At 48.3% G+C, this 19723-nt stretch overlaps 1 protein-coding gene across 1 annotated transcript in view; it reads right to left on the bottom strand.

The window, feature by feature from the left end:
- Nucleotides 1–19723, bottom strand: part of ITPR1 (inositol 1,4,5-trisphosphate receptor type 1) — a 327611-nt gene that overhangs the window by 42911 nt on the left and 264977 nt on the right. Inside the window, exons 49-54 of the mRNA XM_059390201.1 lie at nt 19380–19475; nt 16795–16917; nt 15628–15732; nt 12425–12617; nt 5801–5923; nt 258–433 (exon numbers count right to left, since the gene is read on the bottom strand). Of these exons, the coding sequence (XP_059246184.1) occupies nt 258–433; nt 5801–5923; nt 12425–12617; nt 15628–15732; nt 16795–16917; nt 19380–19475 (816 nt within the window). The remainder of the gene's footprint in view (nt 1–257; nt 434–5800; nt 5924–12424; nt 12618–15627; nt 15733–16794; nt 16918–19379; nt 19476–19723) is intronic.

The following is a 19723-nucleotide window of genomic DNA, read 5'->3' as shown; positions in this document are numbered from 1 at the left end:
GCCTTACTCGTGGGAGGGATATTCCCTAAAAAGGAGACCGTGGATGCCCGGGTAATAGATTAAGAGGTTCACTGTACCGTGAGAAGGTTGAGAGGGAGACATCCACCCGCACAGCTCTTGCTTCTGCTTTTCTAACACCTGACCTGAACAGTCTTTGGCTGCACTGCAAGCCCAGGCCAAGATCCCAGGAACCAGAACGGAAGGCATTCCTGTTTGCATGTCAGCAAGAATGCGGCTATGAAGTTACTCATACTTACATTGAAAGCTCCCAGAAGAAACAACGTGGGTTGTAATCCAACCGAAAATATCAACCGGAGAATTGTGGAAGCGATTAAGGCCCGGATGCCGTGGGGCTTGGGGAGGGCAATGACAATGGCCAGAGAGATGAGCATGGCTGTCCACAGTAGTCCGGACCAGTGTGGCTCCAGGGTTCCTGCAAAGACAAGGCAGGGCTCTCAAAGATCAGTGCTTTCACCAAGTAAGAGGTGATGGACCAAAAGACACTTTCTGCAATCCTCCAACTGGCCCTACTGTCCAAACTCTCACCTCCAGTTCTGTGCCCCAGATGGAACAACACACATCCATGTTTTCTCACCTCCAAGCCCTGACCCATGTTCCTCCTACCTGGGAAATTCTTTCCCCTTTCCTCTTCATCCTAGGTTTTAGCTGAGATGTCAACTTGCCCCAAACCTCCCCAACCCCCTTCCTTTTCAGGAAACTGTGCCAGGCGCCCCTCCCTCTCTGGGTTCTCCATACCCACTCCAGTCACCCCTACAGAACACTATTTTCTGGTGGTCAGTTCACCTGTCTTTCTCTCCCCTCCCCCCCTCTCCTACCTCCCCCCCCCCCCGCAGGTGTATTCCTCCCAACCAAATTCCCCAAGGGAAGCACTCAGCACCCCGCAGGCGCTGGTCAAATGAATCTGTTCAATCAATAAAACTCATCTCCGTATCACATTTCACTTTTCGGGAAAGCAGACTGGAAGCCTCAACTTCTAATTTCTATTAAAAGTATGCAAAGGAAAATTGCAGGTCCCCTGCCTGAATCAGACTTCTCCAAGGGAAGGAGGAAGGCAACTTCCGTATCATTAACATCATCCTACAATTAGATTATCCTTGTAGTCAAAGAGCTTATACCAGTTTTTGTCATCTCTTGCTATTTCAAGTTCTATTTAGAGTGTCCCACGAGACGGCTTAGTTATATAACATGAGCCAACACGGCTAAAAATATAGTTCTGTAAAACGCTCATTAAAAAAAAATAAAACCCTATTTCAAATGCTGTCACATCTTGAGTCTCCTTCAGATGTAAACAAGCAGCACTCCACGATGAAGGCCACTTACATAAAGGAGTTTCACTTCTCCAGCACTGCTGGGATAGAAGCCCCACCCAGGAAAGAGACCCCCTTGCGAGTCCCAGCTCTTCCCCGAGCCTGCTGGCTGTCCTAGTTCATTCTGCTCATGCCGCGGAGACACTTTTTCTCTGGAAACTGTTGCCCCACTCCCAACCACTTACCTCTTCCCTTTTGATATCCTTCAAAAGAAAACCTGATTAGAAACGGGCACAGAGAGGCAGAAGCTTTTCAGAACTCTGGGAAGACGTGGATATTGAGGCTTATGTCACTTCTCGTGCATTTAAGAGTGGTGAGATAGCCTATTAAGCCTTTTATGTTGATTATCATTTATGTGATCTTCCCAACAGCATATGATTATCTTCATTTTCCTCTGGAGGAAACCGGGTTTTGGATTACCTATCGGGCCTAAGGTGACACTGCAAATGGCTGGACTGTGTATGCCCCTGAAGTGGATGGTCCTTAATCACCAATTTAAAAAAAAACCCCACAGAAAATCCACTGATGTTCAGCTTATAATGTGATGAATTTTGGCAGTATATAGAGCCATATTACCACATGCGACTGCCAACACAATCAAGATACAAACATTTTTGTTCCCCTAAAAGGTTTCCTGTGCTCTTTGCCATTGCTGCCTTGCCCATCTCCACCCCCAGGGCAACCACTGGTTTCCTTTCTATCACTAGAGCTTTGCACTTTCTAGAATTTCATAAAAACGGAAAGATAATCAGATTAGGAAGCAGTCTTTTTTAATTCTTTCACTTAGCAAGTTTTTAAGATTCAGTCAGGTTATTTTGCGTATTAATATTGTCCTTTCTATTACTGAGTAAGATTCCATAATACAGATAGACCACAATTTACTTATCCACTCAACAATTAATGGGTATGCGGGTTGTTCCCAGTTTGCAGTTATTATAAATATTGTTACTGGGAACATTCAAGGACGAATCTTGGAATGGGTCTATGTCTTTCTTTGCCATGGATAAATACATGGAAATAAGATTTCTGGATCCTAAGTGTATGTTTAATCGCTGTGACACAACCACACTTCCACAGTGACTCTGCCGTTCAGTTGCATGCGGGAGTCCCACGTGCTCCACGTCGTCACCAATATTTGGTATGGTTGGTATTTTCTTTTTATTACTTGCTCATTTTTATCTCTTTTTTCAGCATTTTCAATTTTAGCCATTCTTGTAGGTTTCTCGCGGTATGCCATCCTAGCTTGCATTCGCATTTCTCTGATTAACGACTGATGTTGCGTATCTTTTTCTGTGCTTATCGGCCATTCTCTTGTGAACTGTCTGATCACATCTTTTGCCCGCTGTTCTAATTGAGTTTTTTTTTTTTTTATTATTGAATTTCAAGAGTTCTTTTGTATTCAGGATATAAGCCTTTTGTCAGATACGTTTTGTAAGTATTTTCTCCCAGTCTGTGTCTTGCTTTTCATTTTCTTAAGTGTTTAATCGCCATTGTAAACTGCCTCGAGATCTCAGTATAATAAATGGGACCAGTAGAGTGGACATACCCAAATCCTGAAGGGGCTGAAATAAAAGCCTGTTGTCTCCCCACTATAAAAGCAGTGTTAAAAAAATAATGCTAGATTTTTAAAAAACCAATTATAGAAAGACATCTTTAAGACAATTGGAGAAACATGAATATGGACAAGCTATTTCATGATTTGCTGTTAGTTCTGTTACATATGATAATGTTATGGTAATTATACATATTTTGAAATATTCTTAGAAGTTAGAAATGCACACTGAAATATTTATGGGAAAAACAACAAGATGTCTAGACTTATTTAAAATCTTTCAGAAAATACAGTAGGAGAATAGATGAAACAAGACTGACAAAACGTTGGTAGTTGTTAAAGCTGGGCTAATAGATACAGGGCAGTGTGTTAACTTCTTATTACTTGTATATTGGAAAATTTCAAAAATGACAATGTTTTAAAAGGAGTACTCTATGTGCTTTAATCATAGCAGGCTCAAAAATTCAGTAAAAAATCTGAATGTGCCCCAGGCTTCATGTTTTCAAAGGCTGTGTGACTCATCAGTTCTTGAATAACGGGGGAAAATGGTTCTTTTGAAAAGGAGCTTTTAAGGCCACCCACCGGTATCGTGGGCAGGCACAGGCCTACGATGCCACAAAGCTACATTCGCACCCATAAGAAGGGGACATTACATGGGGACATTTCGGAAATCCTGGTTTTAGAGCTCAACATGAACAAATACTGATGTCAAAGAAATACTCTCAGGTAACCAACCAGATCTTATTTCAAGGCTGGCCTAATACAACCCTCCTCCTGAAGATGGTTAGTAGTGAGTACAGAAGATGGTCCCGGCATGTCTTACAAGAGGAAAAGTAAATCCCTCTGAGAATGAACTGATGTGTTTGAGGTGAGCTCAGTCACTGTGTAATGGGAAAGGCTTCCTGAGGTCAGATTAATCCTCTTCCCTCCTGGAAGAGCTAATGGTACTTTCCATTTAGTCTGTACACATGAAGTACCACAGCCCACACTGCCAGAACAGGAACCCAGAGTTGATGCCACATTGAGAACCCCACACTGTAGAGTTGGAAGGACCTTTCGCACTCCTCTCATCAGTGGGTCTTGAACTTGTATGGGCCAGAGACAGGATGTCCCAGAGATCCTGACTGGGTCAACCACTATTTTAGGGATTTCCAAACCGACATCCAGGTTTTACAACTATGGGCTCAAGTGCCTTTTAACAGAGTAACTAAGAAAAACTAATTGAAGTTGCCTGCCTAGAGTCATGTGGGGAGTGAGTGGCAAAGCCAGGCCCAGTCTGGATGTTGTGAGTGTCGTATTCCAGCAGACGAGGCTGACCGCTGCAGGGGAGAGGAGCTGTCAACCACCTCTCCTCAGACATGGCCCTCAACGTGGCCACAAATGACCAGTGAAGAAAATGGCCAAAGCATGTGGTAAAACTGATTTTAAATATTTCTAAAGAAATGGGGGATAAAGCAAAATGCATCCAAAGTAATGGCTGAAGAATGGGTTCTGATGAGCATGAGGACATCCCTGAGATGGAAAAGAGGGCTGGGCTCTGTCGCTCCAACGGGCCACTTCATGCTCGCATCTCTGCCGACCAGCAGTCTGGCTGGGCACATGCCCCCTTGATGTCAGCCTTGCAGTACTGTGGACCTGCACAATCTCTTCACACAGAGGCACTTATTCCTAACATGACATTAAGAGGGAAAATACCCCCAGACTTGCGTTTAGGTGTCACTTTTGGGGGAAAAAAAAAAAATCACTCCAATGATGCTTTCAGTGTAACCGAAGGCCAAACAGAAAAGCTAACTGCTCGAATGGGTGTGTTGGATACCTGAGCATCAAGGAACAAGCCATTGCTTTCAAAATGGACCTTAAGTAGACTTTAAGTCTAGACAAGCTGTCTCATTACATATACACCTCTACATTACCAGGCTCCAGAGCTAAGCCTGGAACTCCTGCGCTGTTTTGGTGTCTTCCTTTTGGGCTCTTCATTCCATTCTTTCACACAAGGTGGCTACTGGCAGGTTGTGACATATGTATGTGAGATGATCTGCCAAACAGCTGATGAAAAATGCAGCAGAGAAGACCTCCCAAAAGCCAGTCCAGGGTGTCAGAAAAGGGGCCGTGGATGTGTGACAGTGGCGGGGCTTCTGTTGGCCCCCAGGTCCCCACAGGCGTGCACGGCTCCAGAATGCTGTCCAGCAAATGGAAGAACTGCAGACACAGAGAAGCCCCACCTGGACTGTCTGCCTGTTCTCGGCAAGATGTGCAGAGCACACACGGCAGGTGGCTGGAAGGAGACAGTGGTGGGGGTGGGGGGCAGATATCCACAAAGACCATGGACATCACATTTTATTGCATGAGTAGTGGCACGTGGCTCTTTATAGACTAAATATCCAAGGAGCTGCAGTCTTCAGTCATTGAAGCCCTGCCTCCCTAAGCCCCTTGCCAAAAAAAAGAAAAAAAAAAAATTCCAGACATGTCTTAAAAATTCTCCACTCTGAAATTAATTCTGTAAGTATGGTATGGGGAAAATAATCTAACTGGACTGGGCATCAAAATATCTATGTTCTAGGGTTAGCCCCCCCCCCCCCCCCCCACCTAGCTGTGAAAGTTTGGCTCCATCTCTCAGTTTCTCTGAGACAAAGTCTCCCAATATGTATATAACAAGGAGGCTGACTGAGATCGCTTACAGATTTCAGAGTGTACAGCTTCTCTTTCTTTCCTGGCAGATAAATGTGGACACACCATTTACATTCTTCTAAGTGAGATTGAAAACTGAGTCTGTGGTGAAAGCTACAATCTCAACTTGTCTGAACTGGGTGAGTGAGATCCCATAATATTGCACCGACACTTCCAGGGACCATACTGAAGATGCAAGTCACAAGCTTCCTGCTGCTTCTCATAGTTTTCTTGAAATTAAAAATGTGGGTACCTCCTCGGACTCCTTTAAATGGGTAGAAAAACGCCACAAGCAGGTTCATCAGGACGGCCAAGTTAAATGAAATGCTGCTCCAGAAAGACATGTTTCGGGCACACCAATACAGAACGGGCTGGGCTGTGAAAACAAAGATCAGGCCATGTCAGGTTTGAGGCCGCCGGTCAGAAGGCTGGGAATCCCACCCGCCCTTCCTCCCGCTCTGCCCCACAAGCCCACTTTTGTTCCCAGTTTTTACCACAGCAGTAAAAAATGATCATTTGTTTTGAGGTTGACTCATAGGCTCATAACGACATCAGATTGGTTTATTTCTGTTTGGAGTACTTACTGGAACAGAAGATGTATTTGGGGACAAGGGAGAGAAGAAAAGGAGAAAAGTTGGAACATCTGAAAGACGCTGCATGCCCCGGTCGACGCCACCAGTTATGGAATCTGGGGTTGTCCAGAGTTCAGGCACTGAATCCTCAGCCCTTCCAGGGCTCTGGGACCAAAGGAAATGCCCGGAGAGGCCCAAGAACTTAGGGAGCCTTTTGGAAGTGCGGGGCTCCAGCTGGAGGGACACACAGCACTCAGAGTTGGCCCAGCAGGGCCCCAGGCTAGGGAGGCTACCATTTCCACACTCCTTTGCTCAATCAAAATCCTCCACTAATTCACCGGTGCCTAAAAGCTAGACAATGATGCCTTTCCTGACATCGAGCCATTTTCTGTTTTCCTGAAGTCTGACGATCACGCGGGGGCCAGGGGAACTACGGGAGGGAGTTGCCGACTGGGTAGTCAGCAGCAGCTAAGTTCCCATTCCCAAAGGCTACAGTAGAGAAAGGATATGGTACCAAAGCCATCACCGAGGGGTGAGAGACCCTTTGCATATTGCTGCCGTCTGATTCTGTAGTCCCCTAGAGGTCACACCCTGCTGGCCAGGCATGTTCCGTTAGAACAACAAGCCTCTGGCCACACCACATGTGGTGGTGCTCCTGAATTTGTCTCCTGTGGTGCTTAGGGTGATGCTCAAAAATAGATGTGGTAGGCATAATTCCAGCCTCCACGCCAGAAGCAGAGTTTCCAAAAGACGGTCTCCTTTCACATGATCTCCCTCCAAAGAAGTATGGAGTATGGGAGAACTGGTCTCTATGGCATGTTTCTCTTCCCCAGTGAAGTCATCACTTAACTTTAGGACTGCAGCCAAGGACAAATGCAATGGCCCTATAATGACGCCTAGAGCAGCAGCCAAATCTTTGAAAGCTTCTCTCCAAAATAAAGTTATGCCACAATTAAACAGAGCCTTGGGTAATTTAATAATTGCTCATTTCATGTTTGCACTTGGAAACAGGAAATGTTTCCAAATTCTAGATGTTTAGAGCTATGAGCACCTAATTTAAAATCTCTCATTTTTAAAATGAGGGAAACTGAGGCCCAGCCCCTAGGGGGTGGAAGCTGTGGAGATCTCATCACCCAGGTCAGTGATCCTGTGCAGTCAGACAAGGCTAAAGGTAAGTGGCTCATCTCCTCACCCCGTAGACGAACTGAGCAGGATTCAACCTCCAGTAACAATTAACTTTTTTTTTTTTTTTTTAAAGTTAATTGCCGAAACAAATTTAAGATGAGAAATCATCTGCTCTGGAAACAATAGCTACTGGTGTTTCTTCTGGGACTGAAGCCCATTTCTGATCTGGAAATGGAAACTCCACAAGAGACAGGTGGCAAGCATGGCAAAGGGCTGGTAACGGTCGAAGCTGAGTGGTGGGTGCAATGGGATTTAGAATATCCTCTCCCCATTAGCGTCAGTATAGAAAGCTCGTATGAGATCAAAGAAAAACAGGAAATGGCAAAGCTCAGCGCTGGTCTACGTAAGCCAGAACTCTCTTCAAGGGGGTTCTCAATATCAAATATAACAGGAGCTACTATAGGACGCTTTCATATAATTGTAATAAATGGCCCTTAAGCACGGCATAGAGTTCACAAATAAATCTGTATTTATAAAGTTAACATACTTAAATATGATGAACAAATACTCTGTCCTTCAAATCAACTGGGTATCTGTCCTGGTGCAAAAAGACCCTTAAAGACCAACCTTGACACACACTGTCTTCTATTTCCCGCGTGTCATCTAAATTTCCAGACTCTTCTCCTACTTCCCTTCCCCAGATACACCACCTTCACATCCCAGTCTAGTAATGGGCTCCCTGGACATCTGCCACCCCTCCTCCAGCCTCTGTGCACTGTCCCCACGGAGGCTTAAAAGTATGTCCACAAAGTCTTCGATGCTCTGCTCTTCGAGAGGTACAGCTCAATCCCCCTCCCTATGAGTGTGGGACGGACTTAATTACTGCTCCCGGGAGAATACAGAAGTGACGGGCATGCTTCCTGACATTCGGTCATAAGACGCACTGCAGCATCCTCCGTGCACACACACGCTCACCCTCTCCTCAGTCATCTGCTCCGAGGACACAGTCCGCCATGTAGTGAGGAACTCCAGCAGCCCTACAGGGGGGCCCGTATGGAGAAGAAGTGAGGCCTTCCAGCAGCAGCCACATAAGCAAACAGAAAGTGGGTCCTCTGGGTACACCCAGCCTTCAGATGAAGAGGCCCTGGCTGCCAACTTGACAGCAAAACCCTGAGTCAGAACCGCCCAACTAAGCTGCTCCCAAACTCCGGGGCCCTGAGAGACTGTGAGGACCTAAATACTTACTGTTGGAAGCCACTAAGTTTTGAGGCCATTTATTCTACAGCAATATAACACAACGGATATACCCTGTGTGAGGGGAAAATAGTAATACCCCCGAAGAGGTCCACATCCTCATTTTCAGAATCAAATATGTTACCTTTCGTGGGAAAAGGGACTTCATAGATGTGATAAAGGAAGGATCTGGAGATGGGGAAATGATCCCCAATTATCCAGGGGGCCCAGCATAATCATAAACACCCTTAAAAGTGAAGGAAGGGTGTGGGAGTGTCGAGGCAGAGTCATGCAGCGTGCGAAAGCCTCTCCTGGCCACGGGTGGCTTTGCAGATGGAGGAAGAAACCAGGAGCCAAGGAGTGCAGGAAGACCCTGGACGCCGGAAAACAAAGCTAGAGCCTCCAGAAGGCCGGCAGTCCTGCCAACACCTTGATATTAGTCCAGTGAGAGCCTCTGTACATTTCTGGCCTTGAAAACTCTAAGATAGTAGATGTATGTTGTCATAAGCCTTCAAGTTTGTGGGACTCTCTCAGAGTAGCAAGAGGAAATGAGTATGCCTTCTCTTCCCCTGAACTCTCAGGCCTATGTTTGTCCAAGTCCTATCAGTCCTTCCAGATGCTGTTCAGATGCCACCTTTTCTCAGAAGCTTCTCTTTCCCACACTTCCAGAGCATGTCACTGCTTAATTACAGCCCTGCTCCTCATCAGTCGCCTCAATTACAACCGCTTAAAGATATCCTGTGTTGCCTGCCCCCATCAGGTTCACACAGGAAGGAATCACAGCTTACATACTGTTGAACCCCTCCCAACTATACTTTGTAGCATATTTTCTACTTATTAAGGATACAAGTTGGAGGGATCAATACACCTGTTACATCACAGCAAAAAGACAGACGCCATGACCCCAGTAAGACAGGTCAGTCCAATGACCTACACCCCAGAGCACTTCTTGGTCATCCCCTTTCCTAGCCTCTGTGTCTGTTCTTCTGAGGGAACAAGGCCTTGCTGGGGGACCTGGACTCTGTGTATATAAAAAACAGAATTCTCCAGCTGTTTGGATGGGTGTGATAACCAGGAGGGAAAACCCCAAGCAGGAAAAGGTCAGTAAATGCAATTCTGCCTCAATTTCCTCTTTTACTATCTTCTCATTTTCCTAGCCCAGAGTGTTCACTTCCCCGGGGCTGGGAACTTCAGGAGAAGGAGTCAGAGAGACATGGGTGAGAGAGCATGTGAGCACACTGGAGGTGGTGTACGTGTGTGTGCGCGCACGTGCGTGCGTGTACGCAAGTTCTGTAAGAGGAGCAGGGAAGGTGGCTTCGGGAGAGCTTAGGAACTGACGATCTTAATATCTGCAGAAGCAATTACTAAGTGACCTCAGTCTTAGACAGACTTGGCTTTATATCTGAGCCCTGGCTACAGACGTACCAAAGCACAGGTGATTCTGCGATACTTTTGGGAAAAGGGAAAGCAGCTTCAGGAATAAAGCAGCATTTTCCCCCCCTGCAGATTTATTAGGAGAGAAATCAGCTACTTAGAGGGAAAAACGTATTTCACTTTAATTGCACTTCTGATGAGTACATTTCTCCCCTCCCTAAATATGCATATCATGTTTAATTCAGTTACTGTTTTCAGTTTCTCTCCTACCAGCAGATAGCTTTGAAGCCAATTAAAATCTTTCAGTTGACAACTATAGCTGTATTTAAGCTTTACTGAAGTAAAAACTGTTTCTGAAACAAAGGTGGACTCAATAAGAGAAGGTATTAGCTACAATGCAACGTAAATCTTGAAATGACGACACAGCGGCTCAGCAATCAATCAACCTCAATTCCCCACCGTCTAGGCAAGGGTCTGGGAGCTGGAAGTCGTCTGCTCAGGACCATGCAGCCAGGGTGGCAGGAGTGGAATGCGAGTGAGGTCCCCACCTCTGGGGGCTGAGGTCTTCCCACTGTGCCTGGCTCAGGGCAATGTCTCAGAACGAGAGATTACAAATTACCTCACCCCAGCAAGAAGAGGTGAGACCCCCTCTGTCAGTTCTCAAGCCTCTTGGAGAGCCTCTACAGTATTGATCTCTTTTTTAGAGGCTCTCAGAGTTGGCAGGATGACTCTATCTCACCAGTCTCAATAGACCCGCACACGGACGAGAGTGAAATCACAGGGGTAGCAGCCACGGCGGAGGCCTGCATATGTGAGCTCAGGATTCTCCCTTGAAGCTGGAATCCCAGACAGCCCCAGCCAACCTAACGGCTGAAAATGTAAGAGTACAAAATGGATGCGGTCTATGTCCACCTTGTTTTTGGTATTTTTTCTTTCCCTGTTCACCTGAGCATTATGCTGTGCAGATGTTCAAGGCTGCTCACGCTAGAGCAGCAGGAGCCTACACAAAGTCCACAGCAGGCCACAAGGACACACTGTATTGGGCAGAAGTGTGCCCTCAATCTTCCAGGGTCCCTACCAAGGGGGACACGCAAGCTGTTCTGCTAAAGGCCTCCGGGTCCCGCTCTCTGTCAGTCACCTGACTGGGTGAGGAATGGGTTTTGGCTCCAGAAGCATTTTCTTTTTCTCTTCTTTTCACAATTCTATGTTTAAGTAATCTCTACACTCAACATGGGGTTCGAACTCACGACCCTGAGATCAAGAGTCATAAACTCTAGCTATCAAGGCAGCCAGGTTCTCCCCAGGAAACATCTACCATTTTAAAGATTTATTTGTCAGACAGAGAGAGAGAGAAAGAGAGAGAGAAAGAGATATAGGGAGCACACAAGCGAGGGGAGTGGGAAGCAGAGGGAGAAGCAGGCTCTCCGCCGAGCAGGGAGCCTGACGCAGGATTCAATCCCAGGACCCTGGGATCATGACCTGAGCCGAAGGCAGAATGAGCCACCCAGGCATCCCCAAAACTTCTAATGTTTTAAAGTGCTGGATGAGGAGATAGCCCTTAGAGATGAGTGAGAATGCTGGGGGGTGGAGGTGTGGTAAAGAACAGGGCCCTTGGCCAATGTGTACATACGCCCCACTTTGCCACTAGCCAGACCCGAGGGGCAGGGAAGTAGGGAGAAAAATGGCGAGGTGGAAGGAGGGTGCCGTGAGGGATGCTGGTCCGTTCTGCCTGGGTTGGTGGGAGGCAGGAAGAAGACAGAGCTCCCGGAAAGTGATCTCCAACACAGCTTCCCCTCCCACCGCCCTGCCCCGCAGAAAGAGCCCAAAAGATCACAACTGTAGCTGGAATCCAGGGTTTCAAAGAGAAAACCTGCCTCCTGACTACGAGACAGAAATAAAGCACGATCCTTTCTAAGTTGGTTACAACAGTTGGCGCGGAGGGTACTGTCAGTGCTGAGGGATCCCATTAAAATCCTAATGAAAACCAGGCGCTGAGCAGCCCTCAGGGACAGCCCTTATTAAAAGCGTTTGAGATGGGTAATTTCAAGCCGCCGGGCCGGGCAATGCAGTGGGACTCGCTGGCGAGTGATGGTGCGTTTTATGTGGCAAACGGTTCCGCTGCCTATAAAATGACGCTGGAGTCCAAAACCCAAGTCACTCTGCATAAAAGGGGGAGACCGGTGTCTTTGGAGCCGGAGAGCTAACGCATGAGCTGTCAAGCTGGCTCAATTTCCTGCTTAAGGGCACCATCCTATGAGCTCAAAGCCTGGCCTTTTCTCCCTTCCTTTTATTTCCTACAACAAGATACCAAAAAAGGACATTCTGGAAGTCTTCCACAGAGCTCTCCAACCCAATCTCATCAAATGGGGCACAAAGGGAGGTGCCTCCCTGAGGCTAGAGCCCACTTCTCAGCTACCAAGGTGTCTGGGTCTGCCCAGTGCTCAGAGGCAGACGTTAGGCTCGCCCTGCTCCTGCTGGAGAGTCGCCCTCCACCATCGGGCGGGGCTCCTGAAAACCCAGGATGGCGTGCCCCCCCCCCCCCCGGCCCGAGGCGTCATGCGCCACAGACCCACCTCGCAGTTTCTTCTGCCAGTTCATTTCATTGAAGAGGTCCTCGGACCGCAGGAAGAAGTCATTGATCTTGCTGCCTTGCTCGTCCCTCTCTGTAGTGTAGTATATCCGCAGTTTCGACTCCTTGGTTAGGAATTCACATATGCTGGGCACAGGGAACACAATCTGTTCCATGGTTCGGTCTAATCGGACGATCTAGGGTGAGAGAATGGAGGAGCTCCGACAGTCATCCTCAGGAACCTTTCACTAGGGGTCTTCACTAAGGTCACGGGCTCGGTGCTCAAGACTGAGTGTAACACAAAGCTCTTCCTGCGTCTTCTCAGATCTTAGAGCCCCCCGATGGGGCCATGTCTCTCCCATTTATATAAAAACCAGTTTGGGAAAGTCTTTAAGAGTTGGTTGGTTTTTTTTGTTTGTTTTTTAAAGATTTTCCATTTATTTATTTGACAGAGAGAAATCACAAGTAGGCAGAGAGGCAGGCAGAGAGAGAGAGGGAAGCAGGCTCCCTGCTGAGCAGAGAGCCCAATGCGGGACTCGATCCCAGGACCCTGAGATCATGACCTGAGCTGAAGGCAGAGGCTTTAACCCACTGAGCCACCCAGGTGCCCCAAGAGTTGGTTGTTTTGTTTTAACTTGAGACCCATTAATTTTACCATGACTAACTTTTGCCTCCAAAACTTAAAACTGTGTTTTGTGTACATATCCAGATGACGGGGCTGCGCCTGTCCAACAGAACTCTGTACCGAGGGAATGGTTCCGTGTCTGAACACCTGCCCCGCGTGACTGGTGCCACTGACCCTCTCCATATTTAATTTTAATTCAAACAGCCACATGTGGCTAACGACGACCATACCGGAGGGTGCAACACTGGACTGTGGGACAAACCTCACTAAAACTTCTCCGATAGCAAAATTAGTTGTTGTTGTAGTTTCCCTAAATAGGAACTTTAGAAAGAGACCCTTGGTTCATCCAGTTGCACTGTCCTCCTGTCTTACTCGTCACGGCATCTAAAGTGCGCAGCGCGTGAGCTAGTCTGGCTGCTTCACACAGGGGTAGTGCTCAGTGCCCTTTAAAGCAGCTTTGTTGGGTCCCAGAGTGGACACCTCCCAGGTGTTCTCCATGACCTTCCCAGCATGGGTCGGTTTCTGGACAGGAGGCAGTCTGGTGAGGATGGTTCAAGTTCTAGGATACTTAGTCACCATCCTGGGGGGGGGGGTAGGGATTTCAAAAGGGGTTCAGGTCACAGTACCACTGGGGCTTGGCCTTTATTCTTCCTCCCCAGAGGATGGAAAAGTCAGGTGAATCCCAGGGCCTATGCCCTCTTCCAGAAGATCTGGTTCTCACACTCTTCAACACTTTTATCCCCTGACACAGCAAGAGAGGTGACTCTGGTCAAGTCTTAGTGGCAAGCTCTCTCAGATGTGTGAGAGGTTCCCATGACCCTATGTCTATAAATTCTGGGAGACGTGGTCTTTAGACCAGTGGTTCCCGAATCTAGCGGAATATCAGGTTACAGGAAGCTTCACTGTCATACTGATTCTGGTCCCTCAGTCAACCTCATGTAACTGGAACTGTGGTGTGGGGATTGGTGACTAGAGCGTTCTCATGAACCAGGTTCCCCCAGGTGACACTGTCGTCCAGACAGGCTCAGGAACCAACTCTGCAGTCTCCTGCTGGCAAGAGCCTGCCTGTTTACATAGTTGGGTGGGCCCTGGATCTCCCTAAGCTGAAGGGATAGGATATAAGACGTGTTTCTGGAATCCAGAGGGAAAGAAGGAGGCTTCTTGGCAAGAACTGAGTCCCAGACTCCAGGGCTACACAGCCTAACTGTGGAGAGCGAAGGAAGCCCCAGGGAGTAACAGGGTGTTCTCTGGCTTTGCATAGGTAATTCCCTCAGGAAAGTGGAAGAAATAGGCGGCTAGCCAACGGCAGGATTTGAGAGCCAGCAACACCATGCCTGGCCATGTCTCTCCATAATTTAGTATTTGCCCTCACCTCATTTTCAGGAGACTTAAAACTGGGAGGACACATTCCAATCCTTCCCCACCTCTAACAGGTCAGGTGACTTTGTTCACACCTCTTAACTAGAGTAAGCTTCAGCCTTCTCTCCAGTGGATGAAGGAGCTCTGACATCCTATGCTGCAAACACCTACAGCTTGTCCTTTAAGGGCCCCATAAATCAGAGCTGGCTCTGCCACCAAGCTTCTCATCATTAACAATAAATCAAGGGTACTTGCCCACATGCACTGCCATGATCAACTCATCAGTAAGGTGACGCATTTTATTAGAATAGTCCAGACACACTTGAGACATCAGGCAAGAAAATATTCCTAGGAAGTCTTCATCCTGAACATTTAATATGGCCCAAAGGAGTCTGGTAGCCCTTCAAAATCTTTGTTCTGACACGGATATTGAATTTGTGCCCTTTCTTAGCTAATCAGGGCACACCACCCCTTACTGCCCAGAGCCTGGAGACAGAACGCTGTGTTCAACGCAGGTAACAAAATGCGCCATGGGCTCTGGGGTCAGCCAGGCCTGGATTACACACAGTTCCGGCTCAGGCACTGCTCGCTGGGCCAATGACACACCCTCTCTGAATCTTCTTTCAATGTCTCCCCATCTGCTAAGGGCAAGATGGTCCCAGTTAGGTCACAGAGAGTGAGTAAGGTATGCTGTGTGTATGTGCATTTAATGCGAATCTGACCGCCCCACTCCTGTGCAGAACTCTCCCGTGGTTCCACATGGCTCTTCCCGATAAACCCAGACTTCTTGCCAGGAAGGCAGAGAGGATTCCATAGGACCTGAGCTGCCTGTCCTGCCCTCCCTGCTGCTCACTGAATGTCAGCTCCTTACCCTCCCCTAGTGTCCCCTTCCACAGCCTCCAGTTGTTACTTCCATGTCAGCAAAGCCCTTCCTTCTAGGCTCTGCCTGTTTGACTCTGCATTTTCCTAAGTTCTGCGCTTGGCCGTCATTCTTCAGGACAGGCCTCTCTGACCATCAGAGTCTCCAGCAGGTCACTCTGAAAGGACCCTCTGGAAGGTCCCTCCCTTTCTTATAATACCTTCTACTTGTCCTCAGGGCCTAGTCAGAATTCATACCCAACATGCTGGGGCTCAGAAGAATGACTATGCGCCCACCCCAGCACAGGGCAAAACCCAGAGCAGGCCCTTGCCACAGGCCCGCGCTCAGTTCCTGCTGCCTTTACCTCTATCTGGGCTGTGTGCTTGGCATAAAACTCCAGAGCTTCGTCCCCATCCACTTGGCCTCCAGGTTTCAGCATGGTCTGAAGTTCTTTGTTGTGCCGAGCCAACTAGAACAAAGACAGAAAACCAGGGAGTCACCATCCCTTTGCAATAGGCACGCACGCGCTCCTTTCCGGCCTTTCTGGGGTATAAAGAATGCGTTCTAACCTGCGGCAAGGTGAAGGGCAAAGGCGGCAAGAGGCCGCTGAGTTCCAGCAAGGTGCGTTCCGCGCGCGGCTAGTTTGGGAGCTCGGCAGAACAGCCTGAAAAGCTCAGGCCCACGAGAGGTCCCTCTTTCCCCCAACGTTTTTAGCCAGGCGGGTGATGGGGTTTTCTGTACAGCCACATGGAGTCTCCATTCAGAATGTTCCCAAGCCCTGTCAGTGGCTAAACACGGGCCGTGGAAGAGATGAGGGGCAGGAGCCTGTTTTCTATCCTTCCGCCGGCACGCCGTGGTGGGGCATACCTACCCCTGCCCGGCACCGTCGCTGCTCTAGCCCTCATTCCCGCACCTCAGCGAGGTGAAGGGGACAGGAAGCATAAGCCTGCCGCAGAGTTACAAGCTGCCCACACACCTCAGCAAGCTCAAGGCACATCAACCTCCAGAAAAAGAAAGTGTCTTCAAAAGCCCAGCCACTTGGGAAGAGTTATGAAACAGGGCATTTCGGTGCCAGGGCAGGAAGCATAACTACACCCCCCGAAAAACAAACAAAAAGAAGTCATAATGACAAGTCAGTCCCCCAAGATTTTTAAATGTGATAGGCAAGGCAGCTGAGGTTTATTTCTTCAGATTGTTAAGACAGACTCATCAATATTTATGAAAAGCCCGAGTCCTTTCAGCTGTCTCCAAAGACAGCCATAAACCATCCAAGTGTCAGGACTCAGTGCGAAGGCCTTTGAGCAGCGCGGGGATTTCCAAGGACGTGATGCTACTGTGGGAAAACGGAAGCCCTGGAACTCAGTACACTGGGTCAGGCTGTCACTAGTACCTGGGAGCCACATTATCAAGCGCAGACACAGCCCGAGGTTAAAACCGTAAAGGAAAAGCAAGTTGAAGCACACGTTCACCTTGGAATGCCGGCACCGAGGGCCAGCGACATCTGGCGCCGGGACCTAGGGAGAGGTCCTACCTGATGAGCCAGTATGTAGATGTTGTGTCCTACGTTCCTGGGGGAGGCGGCTCCGTCCTCGCCATTCTCTCCATCCTCAAATTCCACCTCACCTTGCATGTAGGCTTTCTTGATCACTTCCACCTGCAAGAATGGTCAAAGGAATACAGCTCCTGTTCCAAGGACGACCCACCCACGACCGACACCCACAGGCCACCTGTCTCCAGGGGCAGACAGTGCCCAGGAATCTCAGCACTCTTTCCTGTCAGGTTACGGACCCAGCCTCAGAATCCTTCTCAACACTGCCACAGGCTGTCCCTACCAATCAGCTTCCAGTGACATGATAAATGAAACCCACGTGTGCTGTAGCCGGACCAAGGGCTATTCTGTCCCCTTAGGAGGGGACAAGGGTTATAAAAGTTTCTGGAAACAACAAAATAAGACATAAATGTAGACTAGAAGCCAGACTTTTCCTGTCTCTACATTTCCTCCTGCCATGTCTCCCCAGCTCCCAACCTTTGCCATCTCAGGAAAAACCAGTAAGAAATCCACTAGCCTTTAGGCAGAGCTGGTCAAACTATTACCTCTGATTCCACAGATACCTCTGATACCTCTCCGACCCTACTCCATGTAAAAATAACATCTACCAAGGTCTTTGTATATGTCAAGCACTGTGTAAGTATTTTAATATTTTTTGAGGGGGGAATTTAATGCTCATAAACATTTTAGGAAGTGTCAAAGATTGCCTTTTATTATGGATGAGGCAACAGAGAAGTTTCATTTCAGAGAAGGGCATTCCTAAAATGATCTGCTACTGAGCTGAGATTCGATCTCGAATCTGCTACAGAGGACCCATGCATGTTGCTTATTTCACCCTGCAAGGACATTTCCTAGAGCATTTCTGTACCTGTCTTACTGGTTTAGTCTACCTCGGTGCCCAATGCAGGGCCAGGGGGCTGGGTCTGCTCGTTTCTTAATCTTTACCTGGATTCCCAGCACAATGCCTTGGACAAAGTCGGGCCGGGCCAATGTGTATCCCATGAACAAATCATTGGAGATTTAATCATTCAAAGAATAAGAACAAAATGCTTTCAACCCCTAAGTTGAAGGGAAAATTAATCATTTTCTTTGATGATTCAGAGGGCATCTCAGCCTTCTGCATTGCCACAAGGCTATTCCCTGGAGTTATTTTTCATGATCCCAGAGCAAGCATGCAGAGGGCCACACAATTCTGTACTGACATCAGGGCAGGCCCTGAAAGTAATTTTAGAGAAAGATCCTTGAGATTCTTGCTTTCTAGCTGGATTCCCTGTTAGTTCTAATACCAAACTGAACAGGCAATATATTACATGGGTTGTGGGGGCCGGAATATACATGTATGTGCACACACATACACACAGGCTTATGTGCAGGGGTGTCCTGGACAAGGGTGCTTCTTTTCTACGTGGATTCTTAGAACCACGTTTGTTCCAGGAAGCCTCTGACTCCTCCCATGAGCTGGGAATGATGTTTTCCAACCACAAAGGGGCATCCCCCCACCAAGATGGAGGCATGTTATTGGTCCATGAGAGTTGGAACAGGGTCTCTGTGAAGTCATTCTGTCCCTACTCACAAGGGACACCTCGAGCCCCCCCAACCCCCGGTTACATAAGCTATTATGTAAACTCAGAGAGGGCGTCCATCTCAGGCTGAGAACTCACTCCTGACCTCAGAGATCAAAGAGCTGGGCTCACTGTTAACTTTATTTCAAGGAATACATGAAGGGACTTTAGCCTGGTCCCTGATGCACACAGGTCACCAGGCGACAGAAAAGTTTTTGTGCCCTCATTTAGTGCTGTCAGTGTGGGAAAAGTCCCAACAGAGTTCTGTCCTCAGCTCATTTCAGTGTCTCTGAGAGCTGCCTGTCTCACAGGTTGCAGCACCGACCTCCACCCTGGAAGTCACAGCCCATTGTGAATATCACCCAGCAAAAATAAACAAGATTTGTGTTTTCTTTGAACAAACCAAAAACAAAAACCCAAGACATCAGCACCCAAGAAACACTCTTCTGCTGCCCAGACTATTGGCCCCAAGAAGTGATGGGGATCCTTTAGCTCTGGATGCAGACAGGGCACAGAGAGCAGCAGCAAAGGAGGAAGGAGGAGGAAGGAGCTATAGTTCACTGCAGGCGCTGTGCTGGGGCCGGATGCCAACCGTCTCGTCTAGCCTCCAAAGCCACCCTCTGGCCTACAGGATATTATCATCTTCCTTTTAGGGGAGGAGGAAACTGTGGCTTAGAGCGGTCAAGTGCCCGCCCAAGGTGACCAGGCACAAAGGGAAAGCCGTGGACCTGAACTCCAGGTTGCCAGGTTCCCCAGCCCACTCACTGCCCTGGCTCCCTGGAGGGGAAACGGGAGGTGAAGGTGGCTGCCGTCCGTGGCTGTGTCACTCACTCGAAGCACTACTTCACTTCTCTGGTCCAGTCAGAGGCCTGAGTCTGAGGTTCTCTTTACACTTCTGGTTCTTTGGCCTCTTTAGAAAACTCAAGGCAGCAAGTTCTCTCCTGCCGCAAACCCTGCTCTGCCTGTGTCTCGTGTCACGGCCAGGGGACTCGCCATCAAACTCACCAGTTCCTTCGGCCTCATGTTATAGAGGATCCTCTCCGCGTTCTCGCTGTCGTGCCTGCTCTCCATGATGGCCAGCAGCAACTTGGAAGCATTGTTCTAATTGGACAAACAAAGGGAGGAGACAGTGGAGAGGCCTGGGGTGGCTGGCCCGAATGCGTGCGCCCAGTTGAGGCAAGCGCTGCATGCTGGCCGGACAGACTGACATCTCATCCCACAGGAGAGCCACGGGTTTAGCACAGCCAAAGCCACCTGCACGCGAGAGGGAATGTGCTGCTGCAGACCCCAAACTGTAAATGCAGGTTCTGCTTTGGGTCTCGGAGGAACATGCTTGCTTGGGCATGGTT

This window comes from Mustela nigripes, chromosome 2, assembly GCF_022355385.1.
Source record: "Mustela nigripes isolate SB6536 chromosome 2, MUSNIG.SB6536, whole genome shotgun sequence".
NCBI classification, from domain to species: Eukaryota; Metazoa; Chordata; class Mammalia; order Carnivora; family Mustelidae; genus Mustela; species Mustela nigripes.
This window is presented reverse-complemented; position numbering and strand designations above follow the sequence as displayed.